At 41.0% G+C, this 23,173-nt stretch overlaps 1 protein-coding gene and 1 pseudogene across 1 annotated transcript in view; both read left to right on the forward strand.

Annotated features, from left to right (window-relative positions):
- The window catches only part of Znf326 (zinc finger protein 326), a 39,062-nt gene that overhangs the window by 12,248 nt on the left and 3,641 nt on the right, over positions 1-23,173 (forward strand). Inside the window, exons 7-12 of the mRNA XM_032916819.1 lie at positions 1,246-1,444; positions 5,555-5,666; positions 16,798-16,945; positions 17,959-18,058; positions 20,973-21,103; positions 22,187-22,282. Coding sequence (XP_032772710.1) covers positions 1,246-1,444; positions 5,555-5,666; positions 16,798-16,945; positions 17,959-18,058; positions 20,973-21,103; positions 22,187-22,282 — 786 coding nt within the window. The remainder of the gene's footprint in view (positions 1-1,245; positions 1,445-5,554; positions 5,667-16,797; positions 16,946-17,958; positions 18,059-20,972; positions 21,104-22,186; positions 22,283-23,173) is intronic.
- Positions 6,871-7,280, forward strand: LOC116912158 (annotated as a pseudogene).

Consider the following 23,173-nt stretch of genomic DNA (forward strand, 5'->3'; position numbering starts at 1 on the left):
TGTAGGAATTTTGCATTTTTAACAGTTACTCTGTACTTACATAAAATGCATTGCACCTTTAATGTTTGCACTAAAGGTTTTCTGATGTGACCATATAAATGACATGAGACATTTATGTAACTCTCGCAAGTTAGATATTTCTAATCATATGTTACTATGGAAGCAGCAGCGTTAGTGCTCCATACGTGATGATTTGTAGGTCAGTTCAAAGTAGTTGGAATAGTAGGCTTTGGGTTTTGAAATTGAAAATACATTCTAGTTTGAAAATTTGGAAAAATATTTATTATCTTGTGTGCTGTATAATTTTAGGCAAAGGATTTTTTCTTAATGAAGACTCAGGCATCTATTCTGTTTCCTTGATGGGGAAACTGAGCACTTTGTATTTACCGTCCTCGTCTGAGTGGACTTCTCTCTCCTTCCTTCTATTAGCCAAGTGTATGAGCTCGCAGGATCTTCCTCTTAACTCACTCGTACGGTTCCCATTGATTACTCTTTAGATTACTCCACAGGCTTTCCCTTCGGAAAGTAAGACTAGCAGAATAAATATCTGTGCACATGGCCTCTTGGTATAGTGGAGTTGATAATGGTAAGAGCGGAGGAAGGGGCACAGAGTCGTGTGTGGTATGACTTTGTCTGCAAACTTCTGTGTCTTGGGCTGCTGGGGTCTAGGAAGACTGACTGGGGCGTCAGTCAGATGCAGTTCTTACGAAGTGTCTTGGGAGCTGATGCTTGCTCTGCCTTAACTCTCCTCCTTCCTGCTGAGGTTCCATCTCGTCTTCTCACTCCTGTTTGCAACAGGGAGGAATCCTAAATGACTCTTTATTTCAAACTACAAATATGATCATCTCTGGGTATGTTAGTTTTAAGCAAGGTTTTAGTAAAATAAAGCTTTCTTCTAAGGTCTTTGATGGGAACTCTGAAGAGGAGTTGTCAGAGAGTTGTACAGGTGGTGACCTTCTGACAGGCACACGGTGTTTATGATCTCAAATAACTTTGAACTGTAAAAATTAAAAGCAATAGGACACACCCACCAATGTAATACTGGAGATTCTAATTCATTGGAATTAAGTTCATGTAATAATTTTTAAAATTCGTATATGTGCTTTCTCAGAGTGGACATGTAAATTCAGTTACGTTCCACAGAACGTTCAGGTGAAAACTAGAAATAGACAACTAACGAATTATGTTAATTCATATTTTAGCGACTGACATTATGCTAATGTTTCTTGATTTCACAAATTGCAGCACATGGGTGATTTTGGAAGCTTCCATAGACCTGGAATTATTGTTGACTATCAGAACAAACCTGCCAATGTGACGATTGCTACTGCAAGAGGAATAAAAAGGAAAATGATGCAAATATTTATTAAGCCCGGGGGAGCCTTTATCAAGAAACCCAAGCTAGCAAAGCCGATGGATAAGATGAACCTCAGCAAGTCACCTAGTAAGTGAGCCCACTGCCCAGGGCGCTTGACATTGTCAGCGCTCACTCCGTGGTGATGGCCAGTGTCCTGTAGGAAAGTGCCCAGGAGTTACCACTGGGAACGGGCCTGCGAGTCCCCTTGTGTAGTTATTATCCAGTTGTTACTGTTCAAATGTATATTTGATTGTTCTTTATGTATGTATGTACATGGGAATGTGCCTCCCACAGCATGCATGTGGAGGGCAGACTACACCCTGCAGGGGTTACTTCTGTTATTCCACTGTAGAGGTCCCAGGAATTGACCTCAGGTCGTCAGGCATGGTGACAGGAGCCGTTCCTTGCTCATCCATTGTCAGCCCTCAAATGTACCTTTAAAATTAACATGCACTGGTCAATTTATTTTTCTCTGAGCCTTAGTTACCCTCCTACCCCTTTCTCTCTTTCTTGAGACAAGGTCTTACTATATAGTTCTGGATGGCCTAGAACTTGACATGTAGACCAGGCTGGCCTTGAACTCACAGAGATTTGCTGTCTCTGCCTTCTGAGTGGTAGGATTAAGGGAATGTACCATTACACCCAGCATCATGTATTTTTTAAAAGGCTTTGCCGATGACTTTGATTCAGACTCCTTTCTTGGGATGTTATATTTATTGTTGGAGGAGTATGTGTCATAATGTACAGAACTCTGTCAGGACAAAGGGAAGAAAAATTCCCTAGTCCTTGGCATTAGGTCATGGGTTTCCTCTAGAAAATTAGTTTGCTGTTAGTCTTCTGGAGATGGTATCTCTTAGAGATAATCATATTTCTGTTACTACAAAGTTGGAAAATTCAAGCCCATATGAAGATGGGAATAAGATAATTTATACTAGTGCCAAGGGGTGTGACAACCTAGCAATAAGCTGAAAAATGAAAAAAATTTACACTTTACAATTCGCAGTTTTAATTCAAACAAAGAGCTACTGGCCCAATGACTGACACACATGGATCTGTGGGAGAGAGCTGAGAAACAGAAGGGAGCCATGCATATGATCCACGGGTTTTAACAAGGCTGAGGAGACTGACTATTGAGAGTAGGAGAGAGCAGTCTTGGTGTCAAGTGGTTAAACTGGCTGACTTGCCTTATACAGATGCTAACATGAAAGAACTGCTTCTAAGAGCAGAGTTCAAAAACCTCTTAGCAGAAAGCGTAGTAAGTATTCATGATTTTGTATTTAACAAGAAATTTTTATACAGGACACCAAAAGCATGAGCAACAAATAAAAACAGAAACTAAATTTCATCAAAATTAAAACCTTTGTGCTTCAAAGGCCATCATGAGAAATTGCGTGTGGTGGTGTACACTTGTCATCTCAGGGATTGGGAGCCTGAGTCAGAAAGATTGTGAGTTTGAAGTCATGTTGAATACCTAAGACTTTGTATCTTTCTTTTCTACGCTCTGCTGAGCCGTTTCACTACCTCCTTCTCCCTCTCTTTTGATCATGTTCTGTAGTCCTGGCTGGCTCAGTCTTGGCCTGTAGAATCTGAGAGGGTTTCCATTGCAAGGTGGTCAAGTTAGCTTTGGCCACACATAGACCAACTCAAGGTAATCCTCCTGCACTGGGTCCTGATCCTTGGAATTATGGCCATTCACCAATGTGCTTGGTAGTTGTGGAGAAATGTCTACACTGCTGTAAAAAGGTGAATGGTGGGGCCTGCACTTTGCAAAAGAGCCTGGCATCCGTCCCTCAGGTAGGAAGCTGATTGTACAACTCAGCAGTCCATCCTAGAGCTCTACCCAGGAACTGAGCGGGCAAGCAGGCCACACTAAAGCACGCACAGCTGTGTGCTATGCAGTGTTTTGACCAACGATGGACTGGATATACACAGAGTTGAACTGTAAAAATTAAAAACAGTAGGACACAATGTAATACTGGAGATTCTAATTCATTGGAGTTAAGTTCATGTAATAATTTTTAAAATTCGTATATGTGCTTTCTCAGAGTGGACAGGTAAATTCAGTTACATTCCATAGAACGTTCAGGTGAAAACTAGAAAATAGACGACAAACGAATACAGAATAAGTTTTTGGCAGTATAAACAATACCATATTTTTCAAACTTGTTTGGAGAAAACTATAAATCTTTTAACCAAAACAACTTTAAAATCTGAACTTCTTATTGAGTAGTTTCATTGAAGGAATTGTTTTAAACAACAGTGATGCTAGTAAGAGTTCCTCCTAAAAGGAGAAAGGGAGCAGTCAACCCCAGAATAGTTTCTAATTAAATACATTTTAATTTAAAAGTAGGTGCTTATTATAATTTTGAAATACTGACAGTTTATTTGTTGTTTAATGTCTTATCTCCACTTAAATTAAGGATTAGTAAGTGTATACAATTTGATAAAAGCATGTTTTTAAATTTTTTTCTTTGTGGGGGTGCTTTTCCAGATTGATTTATATTTTATGGAACTGGAGTTAGGGTTAGCTGTGTGTGCACTCTTAGGAGTGCTACGAGTTGACGCCAGGCTCTTTGGAAGGAGACTCAGTGCTCTTAACTGTCTAGTGTCTCTCCAGCCAGCTCCAGATTGTGAGTGTTAGAGGTAACATGGCAGTTATTGAATGCTTCCTGCACATGGCACCAGGTAGAGAGTGGACACACATTACTTGGTGTATTTTTAAGCCAAACTGAGGAGGGATAGGTATGTGTGTCGTGCTCTCCAGAGGACACGTAGATGATCGGCTTCCTGGGTCAGACACCCAGTAAGTGCAGGGCTGGGTGGTGCTCAGGCAGCCCTGGGACCTAGGCCTCTGCACCTGGACTTCCTTTCAGCTGTAACAGACTTGCTTCATATTGTTTCCATCATTTATTTTTTAATTTGTTTAATTAGTTTGAATGTATTTATCCCATGCCTTGAACTTATTTTGTAGTGGAGGAGGAACTACATGCTCCTGCCTCTGCTTCCTAGGTACTTGGAATTATAGGCACAGGACACTGGACCTGATTGATTTATGTTTTGTGCTATGCATTTATGTATGTGTTGAGATGGTGAGGGGTACATGGCTCACGTATGTGGAGACCAAGGGTCCACATCCGGCGTCTTCCTCAGTTTGTGTATTTGAAGCATGGTTTCCCACTGAACCTGGAACTTAGCAGTTTTGGTTGGTTGTTGGCCAGCAAGCTCCAAAGATCCTTTTATGTCTGCCTCTCCAGTCCTGGAGTGACAAGTGTCTGCCACCTGCCCAGCTGTTTAACTGGGTGTCAGGGATCTGGACCCAGGCCTTTATGCCTGTGTGTGTGGCAGACATCGTACCTGCTGAGCTCCAGCAGCTCCACAGCACCTCCCCTCCCACCTCCCTCCGTGTGTGTGTGTGTGTGTGTGTGTGTGTGTGTGTGTGTGTGTGTGTGTGTGTGTGTGCATGTGTGTGCTGGATGCATGTGTGGTTACCAGTATCTGTGTATGCGTACGCAGAGGCCAGAGGATAGCTTTGGGTTTCTTGCTGTACCATTCTCTATCTTATGTCCTTGAGACAAACGCCTTCACTGAATCAGAAGTTAGACTGGTAGACCGTAAAGCCCTCACTCTTCTTTCCTCACACCCCAAAGTGTTGTTGGGGTGTCAGGCACAGATGTGACCACCACCTGCTCTTTACACGAGTGCAGGAGGTAGACCCTCCACGCTTGTGCAGCAAGCACTCTTACCCATCTCCTCAGCTTCCTTTTAATTTTAAAGAACTTTTGGAGAAATGGCTCAGTGGTTAGAGTTCCTTCTGCAGTTTTGGTTCACAGCACCCACATGGCAGCCAACCACTGTATATAACTCCAGTTGCAGATTCTGGCCTCCATGGACACTGCGTGTACATTATACATGTGGTCTATTTACATACATGCAAACAAAAATACTCATATATAAAATAAAAATAATTGAAAAACTTTTTTCTAATTATAGACATTTTAACCTTATCATTAAAAATAGGAAATACAGTATTAGACCCTTTCTCTAGATATATTGAATATAAAACACAAGAATAAGCAAAAAAAAAGCAGATTTAAACAAAAATATGTAGTAAATGTCACAGAAATGAAGCAGATATAGAAAAATCACTCACTATGTATTAAAATGAAAATTTTTTTTCTTTTTTTCCCCTAATCTTAGCAAAAACTGATCCTAAAAATGAAGAAGAAGAAAAGCGGCGAATTGAGGCTCGACGAGAGAAGCAAAGACGTAGACGAGAGAAAAACAGTGAGAAATACGGAGATGGATACAGGTTTGTGTCACTAAATCAAAAGTGAGGCTTATTAAAAGGTGGATTGTTTTAAGCTAGATGCCTTTCCTAAGCATAGTGTCACATGCTGTAACCTCTGCTTACAACGCTGTGCAGGCGCTTTGTTGATTCAGTGCGGACTAGACGGCACGCTGAGACCCCATCTCAAGACGTTTCCTAAAATTGGCAGATATGTTTTATAGAATATGAAAAAGTTCAAGTCAGCAGAGATTTGACTAAATTAAAGGGGTGGGGCTAGGGCTGCTGTAGAGTGTTTGCCTCTAGTACACAAAGCCTTGAGGAAGTACTCGGTACTCAGTACTCAGTACTCAGTACTCAGTACTGCAGGAGCTGAGTACACCAGCGTAACTATAATCCCAGCACTTGAGTGGTGGATTTGACAGCAGCGACACTGTGACGCTCTTGACGAGGGCAGCTTGGGTTTTATTAGTGTGTCATTTCCAGTAGAGATGCCAGAGAAAAGAACAGGTGAGGAAAGAGTACGCACTGGTGTCTTTAGATGGGGCACATGGGAGGTCATGCTGTGGGCCTGGAGGCGGGTTGCTGGGTAAGAGTGTGTGCTGCACAGCACGAGACCCGTGGGAGACCCCGTAACCTACAGCGTGGGTGTAGCGAGCGTGCCGTCAGCAGTGGGGGCGGGGCTGCTGAGCTTGCTGGCTGCCTGCTCAGTTCATAGGAGATTTCCCTATGAGTTGTCCATGAACCCACAGGTACACAGATGTGTAAAGGACCCAGACAAGCACACTGATGAGTGCCCGCTCAGGGATGCCCAGCAGCGAACACAGTTGTGATGAGCAGACTGTGGTTATAGTAGCATGCAATTTAAAGATTTGATTAAACAACTAGTTTTAGAGTCAGTTTAGATCCTCGTATCCTATGTAGAGAAATTATAAATTTAAAAAAAAATGCAAAAGAAGAGTAAAACAAAGGATTTTCTTCTCTGTAACATTTTTTTCCAGGCTTAAAGTCAGTTGTATGAGAGAAATGATGAGGACTGGAGAGGTGACTCATCAGTAAAAAGAGTGCACTGTTCTTCTAAACCCACGTTCAGGTCCTAGCATGCTGTGAGGCACAGATCCGCCTGTTACTTCAGCCTCAGGGGATCCAGTGGCCTCTTCTGAATAAATAAATGAACCCACACCTAGATAAAAGTAAATGAATTTTAGAAAAAGATGAATAGAGAGTTCAACGGCAAGCTTAAGAGATGCCGCCGAAGGGGAAAAGTGATTCTGGAAAAGGAGGGAAAGGAGGTGCAGCCTCTGGGAGCGATAGTGCTGCAAGAAGTCTCAGGGTCCTAAAGGTAGTGGCAATGCAGCAAAGGTCAGACACATTCTATGTGAAAAACATGGGAAAATCATGGAAGCCATGGAAAAGTTAAAGTCTGGGATGAGATCCAGTGAAGTGGCCACACAATACAGTGAAGATAAAGCCAGACAAGGGGGTGACTTGGGTTGGATGACCAGAGGATCCATGGTGGGGCCATTTCAAGAAGCAGCCTTTGCCTTGCCTGTAAGTAGGATGGATAAGCCTGTGTTTACAGACCCACCAGTTAAGGCAAAATTTGGATATCATATTATGGTTGAAGGGAGAAAATAAAATCACATGAAAGACTGAAAAAAAAAGAAAAAGATGAATAGATTTGACTGTGGACTCAGAACCTTTTTTTTTTTTTTTTTTTTTTTTACAAACAATTGATTTATATTTCATGATATGGATCTTTGCTTGCATGTGTTCATATGCACTATCTGTGTGCAGTGGCTGCAGAAGTCCGAGGGCATAGGATCTTCTAGAACTGGAGTTAGGATTGTGAGCCACCCTGTGGGTGCTGAGAACTGAACTGGGTCCTCTGCAAGAACAACAAGTGCTCTAATCACTGAGCCTTTTCTTCAGCCTTAGGACTCACAACTGGGAGGGACAGCAAGTGGTCTTAGAAAATATAATTGTAAGAAATGTGTGATGTCTCATTTAAACATTAACCTTGATACAAGTTACCCACTTACTTTGAAAGAAAGAAAACTAAGCTGTATGATGTGTACTTGAGTGAAGGAACACCTCGAGGGAACATGTGAGACAGTAACATAAAGTGAGCAGATTAACTCAGTTAGTGGGTAGTTGTGTAATGTTAGAACTATTAGAAACCAAATGGCAGGTTAAAAAAGTTAAACAACTTTGTATCTATTGATTTTTACCAAGTAAATAACCTAAAAACACAATCTACAGAAATTATCATTACAACATGATTACCTTAAATCCTAATGGGAATTAAATATCAGTTTAGAGAATGACGAAGTTGATAAAGTTTTGACTCATTACCTTTCGAGCTTTTGTTAAAAATGAAGATTACTATGGAGAAAAGGGTACAAGTAGAAAAATACATACTTAAAATGTAAATTATGTATTAGGAAAAAGACGGAACAGGGTCTCCCTCTGTATCATGCTGGCCTTGACTTTGTGAGCCTCCTTCCTTAGCCTCCCAGTTGCTGAGATTACAGGCATGTGCCACTCTGTCTGTCAGGACAGTTTCTTTTTAATTTTATTTTTCTTGAATATTTTATGTATTTACATTTCAAATGTTATCCCCTTTCCCCCCTGTCCTAAATCCCCTCCCCACACTTCTATGAGGATACTCCTACCCATCCACTCCCACCTCAACGCCCTGGCATTTCCCTACACTGGGGAAATGAGCCTTCATAGGACCAAGGGCTTCTCCTATTGATGCCACACAAGGCCATCCTCTGCTACACATGCGGCTGGAGCCATGGGTCCCTCCATGTGTACTCTTTGGTTGGTGGTTTAGTCCCTGAGAACTCTGGGGAGTCTGGTTGGTTGATACTGTTCTTCCTCTGGGGTTGCAAACCTGTTCAGTTCCTTCAGTCCTTCCCTTATCTCCTCTCTTGGAGTCCCCGTGCTTGCATCCGCATCTGTATTGTAGGGCTCTGGCAGAGCCTCTCAGGGAACACCCATATCTGACTCCACCAGGAAATTTTTAAGAAGACTCCTTATGTTAGGAAAATAAAGAATATAAAGTTTCCAAAGTACAAATACAAAATCTTGTATCTAGCTTTAATAATCTGGTCTTTTTCTGGTTTATTGCTCCTAATTTACAAGTATTTGAGAAACAGTAGAATTAAACATAATAAGAATTATTCTATAAAGAGTTACAATTTGGGGGTTGGGGATTTAACTCAGTGGTAGAGCGTTTGCCTAGGAAGCGCAAGGCCCTGGGTTCGTTCCCCAGCTCCGAAAAAAAGAACCAAAAAAAAAAAAAATAAAAAAAAAAAGAGTTACAATTTGTTTTTCTATAAAATTTTCTTATTTTTGAGATTATAATATAATTATGTTATTTCCTCCTTTCCTTTCTCCCTGCAGACTCTCCCATATCCGCCCCCTTCCTCTTTTTGAAAAGAGCCTCATGGGCTCTTTTTTTTTTTTTTTATTAACTTTTACTTGCATGCATACACATGTACCTGTGTATATGTTCCAAAATATGAGTTGGTGTGATATTACTTGCATGTGTGTTTTCAGGGCTGACTGTTTGGCACTGGGTGATCAATCCTTGTGCTCTGCCCTGGGGAAGACTATTTTTCCTAGTTTCAGCTTTCTTCAGTTGTCGATAATTCACGTTGTAGAGACCTTGTAGGCTTTTCCTCATCCACTTTGGCAGGTCCTTGTTCAGCTCATGTTTAGGTAGTCATGTTGGTGAGTTTTTATGGTGTAGCTTCTAAGATTACCAGGAGACACATTTTACAACAAATTCCCTGATCCTTTGTCTCTTAGTCTTTCCCTTCTTCTACAGTGTTTCCGAGAGTGAGGTCTGTGTGTTTGGGGACTAGGTTCCACATGTCCACAGTGTTTCCGAGAGTGAGGTCTGGGAGGTGTTTGGGGACTAAGTTCCACATGTCCACAGTGTTTATGAGAGTGAGGTCTGTGTGTTTGGGGACTAGGTTCCACATGTCCACAGTGTTTCTGAGAGTGAGGTCTGGGAGGTGTTTGGGGATTAGGTTCCACATGTCCACATTTTGATTGGTTGTAGTTTTCTTTTACGGTCTTTGTTTGTTGCAAAGACAAGTTTCCTTTATGAGAGGTAAAGAGCACACTTATCCATGACTACATTTAGTGTACTTGGGCATTATGTTGGTTTGCTAAGTGGTTGTAGCTTGTTCCTCAGATCCATGACCTCACTAGCTTTGTTGGCTAGGTCTCCAGGGTCTGCCATGATTTCCCTCTAGTTGAGTAGGTCGTAAGTCCAATCAGAGAGCTCTTGGTTACTGCCAGGGTATGGATGCCACTGTTGCACTTAGAGAGAACATGCTACATTTGTCTTTCTAGGTCTGGGGTAACTCAGTACTTTTTTTTTTTAAACTTTTTTCTTTTTTCTTGCAGCTGAATAGTACTTCCCAGTGTACATGCACCATATTTTTGTTATCCATTTGCTAGTTGAAGGCCATCGAGGCTGTTTGTATCTCCCAGCTGCTGTGAAAGAGCAGTGAAGGAGTGGGGTAGTGGGGTCCTGTGGTGGGTTTGTTCTTAGCTTTTGGAGTTCCTCACACTGATGTCCACAGTAGCTGCGCTAGTTTGCAGTCCTCTCAGCAGTGAATGGCGGCTCCTTTTCCCCTGCAGCCCCTCAAGCATTTGCTGTTGGTCGTTTTGTTAATTTTTGCCATTCTGATGGAGGTAAGATGAAATCTCAAAGTTGTTTTGGTTTGCTTTTTTTCTTTTGGTAGGGATGATGAACGTTTTCTGAGATTTTTCTTAGCCCTTCCCCCCTTCATTCAAGACCACTCTGTTCAGGTCCCAGGCCATATTTTGACTGGGCCTTATTTTCTTTTTTCTTTTTTTTTTTAGTTCTTTATATAGCCTGGATATTAATCCTCTGTCAGATGTGTAGCTGGCCGAGATTCTCTCCCATTCTCTGGGTTTCCCCTTTTGGATTGTTTCTCTAGCTGTGGAGGCAATTTTAATTTTATGAAGTCCATGCGTCAGATGTTAGCTTTAATTCTTGGACAAATGAAGTCGTATTTAGGAAGTTCTTTCCTACTCTGTATCATGTAGGATATTACCTGTTTTCTTCCAGCCTTTTCGGGTTTCACTTTTAGGTGTTTGATCCATTTGGAATTAGTTTTGTACAAGGTGACAGATGCGGGTCTGCTTTCATTCTTCCGGATGTGGGAGCCAGTTTGCTTACACACTGTCTGTTGAAGATACTTTCTTTTGATTGGGATTGCTTTGAATCTGTATATTCCTAATGTTAATTCTTCCAGTCCCTGAGCATGGGCTGTCTTTCCATTTTCTACTGTCTTTATCTATCTCTTTCTTCAGAGGCTTAAAGTCTTCATTTTTTGAGGTCCTTCACCTCCTTGGTTGAGTTTATTCAGAGATACTTACTTTTCTTTGAGGCTATTGTGAGTGGGAATGTGTCCACCATCTTGGTTCTGTATGTTTGTTGTTGGTATATAGAAAAGCTATTGATTCATGCAAGTTGATTCTGTATATTGCCACATTGCTTACTTTTTCATTTATAAAAACTTCCTGGTCTAACATCTGGGGTCTGTATAGTTACCATGTCATCTGCAGTAGGGATAGTTTGATTTCTTTCCTATTTGTATCTCTGTAGTTTCCTTCTCTTGCCTTATTGCTGTGGCTAGTACTTCAAGCACAGTATTGAAAAGGAGTGGGGAGAGTAGACATCCTGTCTTGTTCCTGACCTCAGTGGGATTGCTTCAACCTTTTCTCCACCTATGATGTTGGTTGTGAGTGTCTTGTACATAGGTAGCGCTTACCATGTTGTTATGTCTTCTCTAAGCCCTTGGGGCATGGTGGATCTTGTCATTTTCTGCATCTGGTTTTTGTTTTTTAAGTTTATGTATGTGAGTTCTGCATCATTGACTTGGGTATGTTGAACTATCGCTGCACTCAGGGATAAAGCCAGCGTGGTTATGTGGGACAGTCTTTCTAATGTACGTCTGCATTCTGTTTGCAGGTGTTGTAATGAGTATATTTAAGTCTCGTGTTGAGGGATATTGCCCTGTAGTTATTATTTTTGAAGGGGGTAGGAGCTATCTGCCTGGCTTTTACTATTAGAGTGATAACTGGCTTCATAGGAGTTTGGAGGTGCTCCTTCTGTTTCTATTTTTTAAATGGTTGGAGAGGAGTTTGCTGTAGTATTTCAGTGTTTGGTCCCAGTCTTTTGGTTTTTAACCTGGAAAGCTTTAGGTTGCTCACTTCTTGCTTTAATTTTGGCAGTTTTGAAGAATCTAGAAATCCATCCATTTCTTTTAGGTTTTTCAGCTTAATGGAGTACAGGTTTTTAAAATATTTCCTTACAATATTCTGAATTTCTTTGGTGTCTGTTGTAATGTTTCCTTGTTCATTTCTGACTGTTACTTTGACTCCTCTTGCCTGCCTGCCTTCCTTTCTGTTTGGGGGTGTTTGTTGAGCGGTGGGTGTGTCAATCTTGCTCATCTTCTCAAACAGCTCTGAGATCCAGTGATTCTTTGTGCAGTTTTTGTTGTTTCTGTTTCATTGATTTCCTTGATTTTTATTCTTTTTTGCCATTGATTGGGTGTGGATTGGGTTTGTTCCTCCCATCTTTGGCTGGCATCACTGTCATTTGCGTGAGCTCTTTAACACCTGAGCTGCAGACCTGAGCTCCGTATGGGGCTGCGCTTAGTGTCCCAAAGGCTTTGCAGTTTTTGCATTTCATTTAACTCCAGGAAACTTTTCCTTCTCGTTTCATTTTCAGCAACACATTCTTCAGTCTCCATGGGTTTTGTATTTACTAGAAACGCGTTTGCTGTCAGCTTTAAATTTTACTGCATAGTGGTCAGATAGGATACAAAGAGTGATCTTAGTCCTTTTGAATTTGTAAACATTTGTTTTGGTTCCCAGGATATGGTTTATTTCAGCGAAGCTTCAGTGCTGCTTTATAGAATGTATATTCTTTGTGTTTATGTGAATATTCTGTAAATATCTGTTAAGTCCATTTGATGTATGATGCTAATAAGTCTGATGTTTCTCTATTTTTGTTTTAGATGACCTGTTTATTGGGAAAAAGTGAGGTATTGAAATCCCCTGATTTTGGTTTTGGTTTTGGTTTTGGAGACAAGGCTTCTCTGTGTAGTCCTGGCTGTCCTAGAACCCAAATCTGTAGACCAGACTGTCCTCAAACTCAATGAGACCTACCTGTCTCTGCCTCTTGAGTACTGGCATTAAAGGCTTGTGCCACCATGGCCCTTTTGAATCCCCTACTACTAATGGGTTGATATTAATCTGTGTCGTTAAATCCAGTAGTGTTTTTTGTTTTGGATTTAAATTAAATAGCATGCTGCAGAATTTGGTGCATATGTTTGGGATGGCGATGTTAACTGTCCCTTTTATTAGAATGAAGAATCCCTCGGTATCTTTTCTGTTTGGTTCTAGTTTGAAGTCTGTTTAGTTAGGTATTAGGACTGAGGAGCCTGCTAGCTTTCTGATCCCATTTTATTGGAGTTCCTTTGTCTGTCCTTGTATTTTAAGGCAGTGCCTATATTTAAAGATATGATGTGTTGCTTCTTTTTTTTTTTTAGTTCTTTTTTTTCGGAGCTGGGGACCGGATGTGTTGCTTCTTGTAGACAACAGACAGACAGATTTTGTTTCTTGTCCAGTATGTAAATGTTGATTAAAGAATCGAGGCCACTGATATTTAAAGTTATCATTGAAATGTACTTGTTAGTTACAGTCATCATAGTGTTGATTCTTGGTGTTGTGTTCTCAGTGGTACTATGTGTTTTAATAATTATGGCTTCATATTTTTTTTCATAGTCTATGCTATTCTCAGTTTCTCTCTTCAGCCCAAATTATTGCTTCCTGTATTTTCCTTAGGTTTGGTTTTTGTATATGTTTTTGTGCTGCTTATATTATGGAAAGGTTTTCTTTCTTTTTCAATCATGGTAGATAGATAGTTTTGCTGTGTGTATTAGTCTAGGCTGGCTGTCATAGTCTTAGGGCTTGGGCTGCATTGCTCCAGGGTCCTTTGACTTTCAACATTTTCTTTGAGAAATCAGCTGTTAATCACCATAGCTGTTTACATGTGACTTGTGTGTTCTTTTTCTCTTGCAAGTTCAACTCACTTTGTATGTATATATACTTAGTGTTTTAGTTATGTTATGATTTTCTGTGTACTTCTATCTGTCTGAGTATGACTGACTTCCCATAGTTTAGGGAACTTGTTGAACATCTGGTCTATACCATTAACTTGGGATTATTTTCCTTCATCTGTGCCTATAATTTGAGGATTTGATTAGTTCATGGTGTCCCCTGGGCCTGTCTTCATCATTTCCTTCAACCTGGTTTGTGTTCTCTCAGACATCACTTAGGAATTTATTCTCCTTAAGTTCTGTTTCCTTACTTTCATTGAGATTGTTTTTGTGTTTTTAAACTTCTTAAATTCTTTGGTGAAGTTTATGGTTTTCCTTTTAAATTCTATGTTCTTGGTTTCATTTAGGTAGTTTTTTATTGGGAAGCATTTCTACAGAACGGTAGGATTGACGAGAAGGCCCTGCCTTGTTCTTTCATCTTGTTTGTATGTTTGGGTGAGGTCTGTCTCGTGGAGGTGTTTTGTTAGCTCTCAGTCTGATATAAGCGGGTTAGGGCAGAAGAGAGGATGTGCAGGTTGGAACTAAAGGGTAGACATGGCTTGTGGAATGAAGTGAGTGGACTGGGGCGGTGGATAGGATCCTGGTCCAAGCCTGAAATGTGGGCATCGGATCAGGCTCGGTGTGAGGTTGGATGGAGCATGGGAGGACTGTGTGGACTGACAGGTAGGTAGAGAGGATTCTGGCAGAAACCTAGGCCAGGGCATTTAGGTGTGGCCTGGGATAGAGCTGAAGGACTAGGGAGAAGGGGTGAGTGGGTGAGATCAGAGACCCCTGAGCTAGGCCTGGAGAAGGAAGTGGGTGGTCTAGCTGGGTGGTGCAGTGCGAGTTTTAACAGGACCTTTTGTTCTGTGTTTCTCTCCTGCTCCATATTTCTTTAAATTCCATTGGCATAAATAGTAGTTATGTTATAGTATAGTGTGGAAATTAATTAAAGAGTTTGTGTTAAATATATAGGAGCCTAAGTATGATTATTTATTATAAGATTAATTTTGTATTTAATTATTCTGGGTACTTTTTCCATTAAAATTTGAAAATAGATTTGAGTTTGATAACTGTTAGTAGAATAAACTTTGCAATTAGGAAAAAATTAAAGAAGCATATATTTATTTTTTCCTCCATAGCTTTAAGCCTGACAATTCAACTGAATTAATCATTTTATAGAATATGAATCTTTTAAAAAATTCTCTAGTGTTTTAGGCTTTAAAAACAATACTCATGATTAAACCAGGACCTAACACATATTGCAGATGTGCAGTACTAGTGCGTTACATCTACAGCCTTATGTACCGTTATTTTATTACCCAGAGTAATTTTACTTTGTTAGGAAGATTTGAGGTTGATGGTAAGTGACTGTTTTTGGATAGGTTTCTTCATATTTGAATGGTTTCACTATAATGAAGCGGGAACTGTGTGTACTACTTAGGGAACCTGGTATGAGACACAGCAGTATGTGGTGAAAAAGTGCCAGAAGAGAAATATGAAGTAGTCAGTGTTATTAGCAATAATGTTTGAATCACTGGCAGCATGATGAGGGTGTTACTTGAACTGATCTAAGAATGGTAGAGTTGTGAGAGACAATCCAGGTGTGCTTGCCTTAAGGTAAAAGCAATCAAGTAAGCGTTTTATTGATAATACAGAGTAGAAAACTGGGTTGGGAGGAGGTGATGATTTAAAAGTATAACATAACTAAAATGTTTATTAAAGACACAGTATGTTCTGTGTACTGCCAAGGAGAGAGTAGCAGTTCAAGGCATTTTGAAGTTTTTTTTTTTTTTTTTTAAAGATTTATTTATCTTATGTATGTGAGTACACTGTCGCTGTCTTCAGACACACCAGAAGAGGGCATCGGATCCCATTACAGATGGTTGTGAGCCACCATGTGGTTGCTGGGATTTGAACTCAGGACCTCTGAAGAACAGTCAGTGCTCTTAACCGCTGAGCCATCTCTCCAGCCCTCACCCTGCCTTCTGAGTATTAAGGAGTCAGTGATGCATTTAAGCTGTAACCTGTTGTAGGAAGGAGCACTAATTAACTGAATAATGACTATTACAGGAGCCATCTTAAGGGGTTCATGTGTCACCTCTGTGAAGACTAAGGCCAGAGAAATAACTTGCCCAAGATCACAAATAGAGAACTGAGCAGTTAGCTCCTGAACTTATTTTTTTTTTTTTCTTTTTTCTTTTTTTCGGAGCGGGGGACCGAACCCAGGGCCTTGCGGTTGCTAGGCAAGCGCTCTACCACTGAGCTAAATCCCCAACCCCACTCCTGAACTTATTAACTCAGGAAATGAATGTAATAGCAGTGCCAAAAGATCCCAATCAGGAGACTGTTGTCATAATTTAAGGAAAAAGAAATGACGGCTTACATAGAATGTAATGGACTTTCATCTTTAAATAATGTCTATGTGTGCATTCTAGGCCTGTTCGTCCTCCTGACTTACTGCTGGGGGACTGTAGACCCCAGAGCCTTGTGGAATTGAGTAATTGCTGCTTCTATCTGGCTTTAGAAGTGGATTTAATGATTTAGAGACCTGCGGGTGGGCCAGAGTGTGAAATTTGTTGTGGAGGTTTTGGAACTGATGGTTTTATATATATATATATATATATATATATATATATATATATATATATATATATATATATATATATAATTTTTTTTTTTTTTTTTTTTTTTTTTTTTTCGAGCTGGGGACCGAATGGTTCACTGAGCTAAACCCAACCCCGGTTCTTTATATTTATTGTAGCTTTTGAATGGCCCAGGCTGGAGGTTATCACCTTTTTGGTCCTTATATTTTTTATACCAGAAGCTTAAAATGCAGAGTTACGTCAGTGACTGCTGTCTGAATGGGAACTTAAATACTGTTTTTCCCCTCTACCTTAATTTCAGAATTCTAAAATAGAATAATAGCAGCTAATAACCATCTTTAGAAGCTCTAAATGAATAAGGTGATATTCAAAGGGAATTTCTTTTCCTTACAGAATGGCATTCACATGTTCATTTTGTAAATTTCGAACCTTTGAAGAAAAAGACATTGAACTGCATCTGGAAAGTTCTTCACACCAAGAAACATTAGATCATATTCAGAAACAAACCAAATTTGATAAAGTAGTTATGGAGTTTTTACATGTAAGTAGGTTTTCTTGAAATGGGAAATATTTTATTTGATCTCTGTTTATAATTTCTCTCTCACCTGTTTATGTTTCTGAAAAACTGATAATTACTCATTTAAGGAAATTTGTTAAAATTAGTTAGATGTGAATTTCATATTAGAATTTGGATTTTTAACCTGAGAACTCATTTCTCATAGTTATTTCTGAAAAAGTTGTCAGGAAAAAGAATTCCTTTAGCTATTCGTTGATTCAGATTCATCTGTCACTCCTGTAGAATCCACCTGGATTCCAGAATCCATACCTGGAAATATGCTTGGTACATTAATCTTCATTTCAGATGAACTCATGTCCATAGAAGCTAAATGACTTTGCCACTAGACGCAGAGTCAGAACGTCAGTGCCAGGGAAGACAGGCGTCTGTTTGGTGCCTGTATCTTCCATGTGGTTGTCATTTTAATAGATTACTTTGAAGACCATTAGCATTTCTCTTAGTGAGCCAACTATAATTGGAATAAAACCTGTTCATAGGTGCACAGATAGTTTTATTTAGGTGGAAATGCCAAGACTGCAGGAATACTGTGGGACTTAAGAAAGTAAACAATACTTTTAGTCAGAAATGCTAAGAGAGGAGGCCTGAGCTGGACTGCTAATTGCACAGAACTAATTTGGGCTGGTAGAAAGTTAAAAATACAGTGTTCACTCAGACCTCTATATCTAGCAGAATCGTGTCCTTTGATTAGATTAAAATTTGTTCCTGTCCTTTTCCCATAATGGGTTTCTATCCGTCAGTTATGATTCACCTCTTACCCGAGAAAGTCACCATCTAGCCTCTGATTTCTTACTCTAGATGCCTAGAAGACATTGTGAACAGAGAAGCCATTTTTTGGTGTTTCATAATAGTCTATTCAAGTAAATTGTGGGTTTCTTGTTGTTACAGAATAGCAATCCCTGTTAGTGATGGTGTTTCTCATAGGATGAGCATACAGTAGGTGCTCCTTGGAAACAGTCTGTATCCTTTTTATTTTCTAGGAATGTATGGTAAATAAATTTAAAAAAGCATCTATTCGTAAGCAACAAACACTTAATCACCCAGAAGCTTACAAGATAATTGAAAAAGATATTATGGAAGGTGAGTATTTAGGAAAGTCGTTTTTATAAATGTATGTTTATATTTTGTATATCATAATGTGAAAACCTCAAGACGGATACCCTTTACAGTCACACTTGCTGTAGTGTGTCAGACGTAGACTTCCTGGCTTCCTGTTTCTCTGTGTTTATTATGGTTACCTTTTCTCTTCAGTATAAAGGTTCTCAACCTCCGGGTCTTGACTTTGGCAAACCTCTGTCTCCAAAAATATTTATATTAACAGGAGCAAAATTATAGTTATGAAATAGCATGAAATAATTTTACAGTTGGGAGTCACCACAGCATGAGGAACTGTCACAGTGTTAGGAAGGTTGGGAACCAGTTGGTTGCTACTTCATAACTGTAATTTTGCTGTTGTTATGAATTGTAATGTAAATATCTGATATGTAGGATATCTGATGTGCAACCCCCAAAGGGATCCTGACCCACAGTTTGAGAACCGCTGCATTAGATGAAGGATGTGTCTTTAATTTTCCTGCTGGTTTTCTTAACTTTCTTCAGTTGTTTTTAGAGGTAAATGATTTTTTTAAAATTTAAAGTTACGTGTGTAGGAGGATGTAGGAGGAGCACTGTTCATGATGCAGTGCCCAGGAGGCTGGAAGAGGCTTCCTCTGCCCTGGACCCAGAGTCACTCCGAGCCCCCTTGTGGGTTCTAAAGATCAGACTCAGGTCCCCTGCAAGAGCACTTCTGATTCTTAATCTCTGAGCCTTCTCTCCAGTTCTGTTATTTCTCTCTGAAATTCAGATCATTAACTCTTTTTTCAGTCTTTCCTTCTTTTTTGATTCTATCACTGAAGCCTATATAAGCCTGTTCTTATTTAAAAAATAAAAACAAAGAACAAAAATGTAACTACTGTAGCCAGCCATTCTGCAGGCACCAGCCCCATGCTGAGCGTGGTCTATTTCTAACCCCTGACCATGCTGTTTTCACCCTCATCCACCCGACACCTCGTCATTTAGCTCTCATAGCCACACCTAATAAACAAACAGCGTCCACTCTCATTAGCCCACTGAGTCTGCTCACGCAGAATGCAGGCCCCTCATTTTGTTTTGAGATACAGTCTTATTATGTAGCCCCTGGCCTTGAACTTGCAGCATTCTGCCTCCTGTGCGCCAGGATTACAGGTGTGAGCCCCACCCCGAGTGATCGATGTTTAAGTCCTCTTCAGTGGCATTCCCACCTACTCGGTAGCCTGGGACTGTAGGTTCCCAGCCTCTCCTGTCCCAGTGCTCTCCTGGTCGCCTTGCTCTGCCTTCGGTCTTTGCTCTTCTCCAGTCATTACTTCCTTATTCTCTTCCTTTATATTTCTTTCAGGTGCGCTCATTTACACACCGAGTTTAAATGAACATGTCTATGGGAATTGTATCTGCAGGTCTAGCACAGATCTGTTCTCTGAAACCTTGTTTCATGCATTCAGTTGCCCGCTGCTGTCTTTTCAGGAGTCATAAAACGAACATTGGGGCTGGACAGATGACCAAGGTTAGGAGCATGCAGTGTCGCCTGGGAGCCTCGATTGGAGTGCACTGCTACCTGTGACTCCAGCTCCAGGACGACCTGACGTTCTGGCCTCAGTACCAGGACTGCCCACACAGACACAGATGCAAAAAGTTGACAGATAATAAAAATAAATCTGAATAACACAGCATATCTCCAAAATCTGTCATTTCCTTTGCTATTCTTTAAATAAGGAAACAAAAACTCAAAATATTTTTCTTGAAAAGTAGCTCTACCATCCAGCAAAGCATAAGGAAGGAGTTAGCCGTGGAGCTTCCGGCCAGTGCAGCATGGCCCCTGTAGGTGCAGTCTGACATGCTGAATAAACGTGTTATTCACTCCCTAGAGCTTGCATTGGGAGCTGGAGACCTGTTAGTCTCGCCGAGGACCCAGGTTTGACTACGAGGACCAACATGGCCACTCCGAACATTCATGCTCCCATTCTGGGGAATCTAGCACCCTCTAATGACCTCCAGTGGCACCAAACACGTTACATATGCATCTGTGTGAAATAAATCTAAAAACATACTGCATTTGTTCAAATCCTCACATGTTCTCTGAAGAGTACATAGTAGCTTTTTTTCTAATTTACTTTCAGTTTCTCTCTCTCTCTCTCTCTCTCTCTCTCTCTCTGAATTCTACTCTGTGATCACATAATATCAGGAAATTAATGAATGGCCCTTCCTCTTGTACCATGTAAGGCTAAAATGCCTTGGCATGGTACATGCAGAGCGTGGCCAGGAGAGGGAGGAGGCTGAGAGCGCACACTTGTGCCACAAACACAAGCAGGAGACGGACAGCACGCGGGTGAGGCTGTAAGCACTGCAGACCACGCCCACCAGTGCACTGCGGCTCACCAGGCAGCGCCTCCCCAGACAGCACCACCACTCTGCTTCGTACCAGGAGCCAGGCGGTGCTCCACCAGTGAGCTACACACTCAGCCCAAGACTCCTTAGAGCAGGCATTCTGTAGACTGAGGACGGAGTTTTTGTTCCTTATGGTATCTCTTTTGCTTTTCCTGCCCACTCATGTACATAATAATGGAACTCTTATTTTACTAAAATAACATCCTTTTAGCCGTGCTTTTTGAGGAGGTGGACTAAAAGCGGTATGCATGAGAGGATGAGAGAGAGGGACCGGACCGGCCGGAGAGGTGGCTCAGTGGTTAAGAAAATGTACATCAGTTAAGGTACAGCCACTTTCACCTCCACTTCTAGGAGGCTCTGACAAAGCCCCAAACCCCCTGTGTCTGTAGACAGGAGAGGGCAGAACTTGACACACGCCTACATGCTCTGATCCTTTGTTGAAAGGAGTAAAAATGATGACAGAAGCTAGTGAGAACTTGATCTGTCAGGAGTAAGGATGTGGGCGTTTCTTCCCTATAAATAAACGTGTTTGTAGGTGTCACTGCCGATGATCACATGATGAAAGTGGAGACCGTTCACTGTAGTGCTTGTAGCGTGTACATCCCTGCTTTACACAGCTCAGTTCAGCTGCACCTGAAGTCTCCTGACCATGGCAAAGGGAAGCAGGTAAGTCTGGGATCTTTATACAGCTCTTGAATTTTCTACCAGCTTTCTAAAAGTTCCTTTGGCCATTGTTTCAGACACTCTGTCCTGTATCTTCAGTGAACAGCCAGCTGTGTGCCAGCTTAGAGGCAGGGTCATATCATAGTGAGACCATGGACTTGGAGCAAGGCTTTCTGGGATAGAATCCTCGTGGTAAAGAAGTTCCTCGCTTATCTGTTAGATGAAGCTGGAGTCATTCTTTGTGTGTGTTTAAGGGGTCAGCTAACTAACATGTAATACGTAGTAAAGTGGGGCCTCTAATAGTGAGCATTCAGGAAATCACACCTGAAGAGCAGTTTTTGTTTTTACTTATTTTTTATTTTTTAAGTTGCTACAAAATGATTTTGTGAATATATATGTGTTAAAACAAAAAGGAAAGAAAAACTTTATTATGACGGGCCTGTTTTTTGTTTGGGAAAGCACATTTAAAATTAGTATTCGCATTTACTATGTCTTGTGGCTTCTGAACAGGATACCCTTCGACAGCATACAGGCTGCTTGTTCCTGGGACATGCTGTTTCTCCTTTAGACTGGGCTTTACCGAGTGGGCTCTACTTCAGAAAACATGGGGACTTATAGTGTGAAAAGTGAGATCTTTTGGAAAAATGGATTTGAAGATTTAAAAATTAGTGACTAAAAAGAGGAGGCTTGAGTCTGCGTTTTGTCAGATGTGGATTTCACTTCAGACTCCTTTGCTGTCCGGCGGGAGACGCCTCATATCATTACCTTGTCTCTGCTGTGTAGTATGCTTTAGTGTAGTATGTGATAACTTCTTAGAAGCCTTGAAGAAGACTGGTTATGTTGGATGTTTTGATAAGTGTGGAGTAAAAGACTTGCTGTGTTGTTGTGTTGTGTTGTGTTGGTTTATGAGAATTTATGTTCTCAGTCCATGAATGGTTAGATTACAAGCACAATGGCTATAGTTACTTATAACTTAATTTGTTGTAAAAGTGATTTAAATGTAGAAATTAGTGTAACATACCACTTTAAGTCTCTAAGCTTCCCATGCCATGGCTTTCCAGAGCCTCACTGTGTTGTTTTCCACAGGCTTATAAGGAACAGATAAAGAGGGAAAGTGTGCTGACTGCTACAAGCATCTTAAACAACCCCATCGTGAAGGCGCGGTATGAGCGCTTCGTTAAGGTGAGGCTTTGGACAAAGGCTTTTTAGAATGCCTTGTATAGTTATATGTGTTAGAGTTGTGACATGACACGGAAACAGGCACAGGCACTTACGGGGAATGTTGGATCAGGGAGGAGAGGGGGCAGTCATTTCCTGTCTCCTCCCCCTTCTAGCTCTAAATCAGTGTGTGTTAGAGGGTCAGGATGTTAGTTTCAGTCACATGTGGTAAGTGTGTACATGCTTCCTCTGTGTGTATGTATGTGCGTGTGTGTGGATGTGCGTGTGTGTGTGCTCACGTGCGCAGACTGGAGGGACCTCTGAGGATGCCATCTCTGGAGCTTTGCACCTTGCTTTTGACACTGGGTCTGATTGGCCTGGGGCCTGCATATTTAGTGAAGCTGCTGGCCACCCAGTTGTTCTGTCTCCCCAGCTCTGGGATAACAGGCTTGTGCCACCAGGCCTGGCTTTTAATCTGGGCTTTGAGACTCACACCATAGTTTCTCATTTATAGCAAGTGCTTTATGACTGAGTTTTTTCCCCAGGCCTTTGGTTGACTTATGTCTTCCATAATTACTGCTTCAAGTTGTTCCCTCTTCACATAGCCGAGAGTTCATCCTTGCTCTCCCCACTCCCCACATCACTAGGAAGATAGAGAGCTGCTCCCTTAGATTTATGTGTAGTCCTTACTTGGTCACTGTCTTCTCCTCATCCATGTTCTGTTTCATCATCCTCACATCCTTATTTGGATCTGATACCCTGGCCATATCAGTGTCCTCTCGACAGACAATTCTCACCCTTTCCCTAAAGAGTGACCTGATCGTTTCTGGACTCTGGATCTCCCCTTTTTACGGCCTTTTCTTACCATACTTCAGAAGACAGCTTGCCCCTGTGAGGTTCTTCACCTCCTGTTAT

This window comes from Rattus rattus, chromosome 11, assembly GCF_011064425.1.
Source record: "Rattus rattus isolate New Zealand chromosome 11, Rrattus_CSIRO_v1, whole genome shotgun sequence".
Classification (NCBI taxonomy): Eukaryota; Metazoa; Chordata; class Mammalia; order Rodentia; family Muridae; genus Rattus; species Rattus rattus.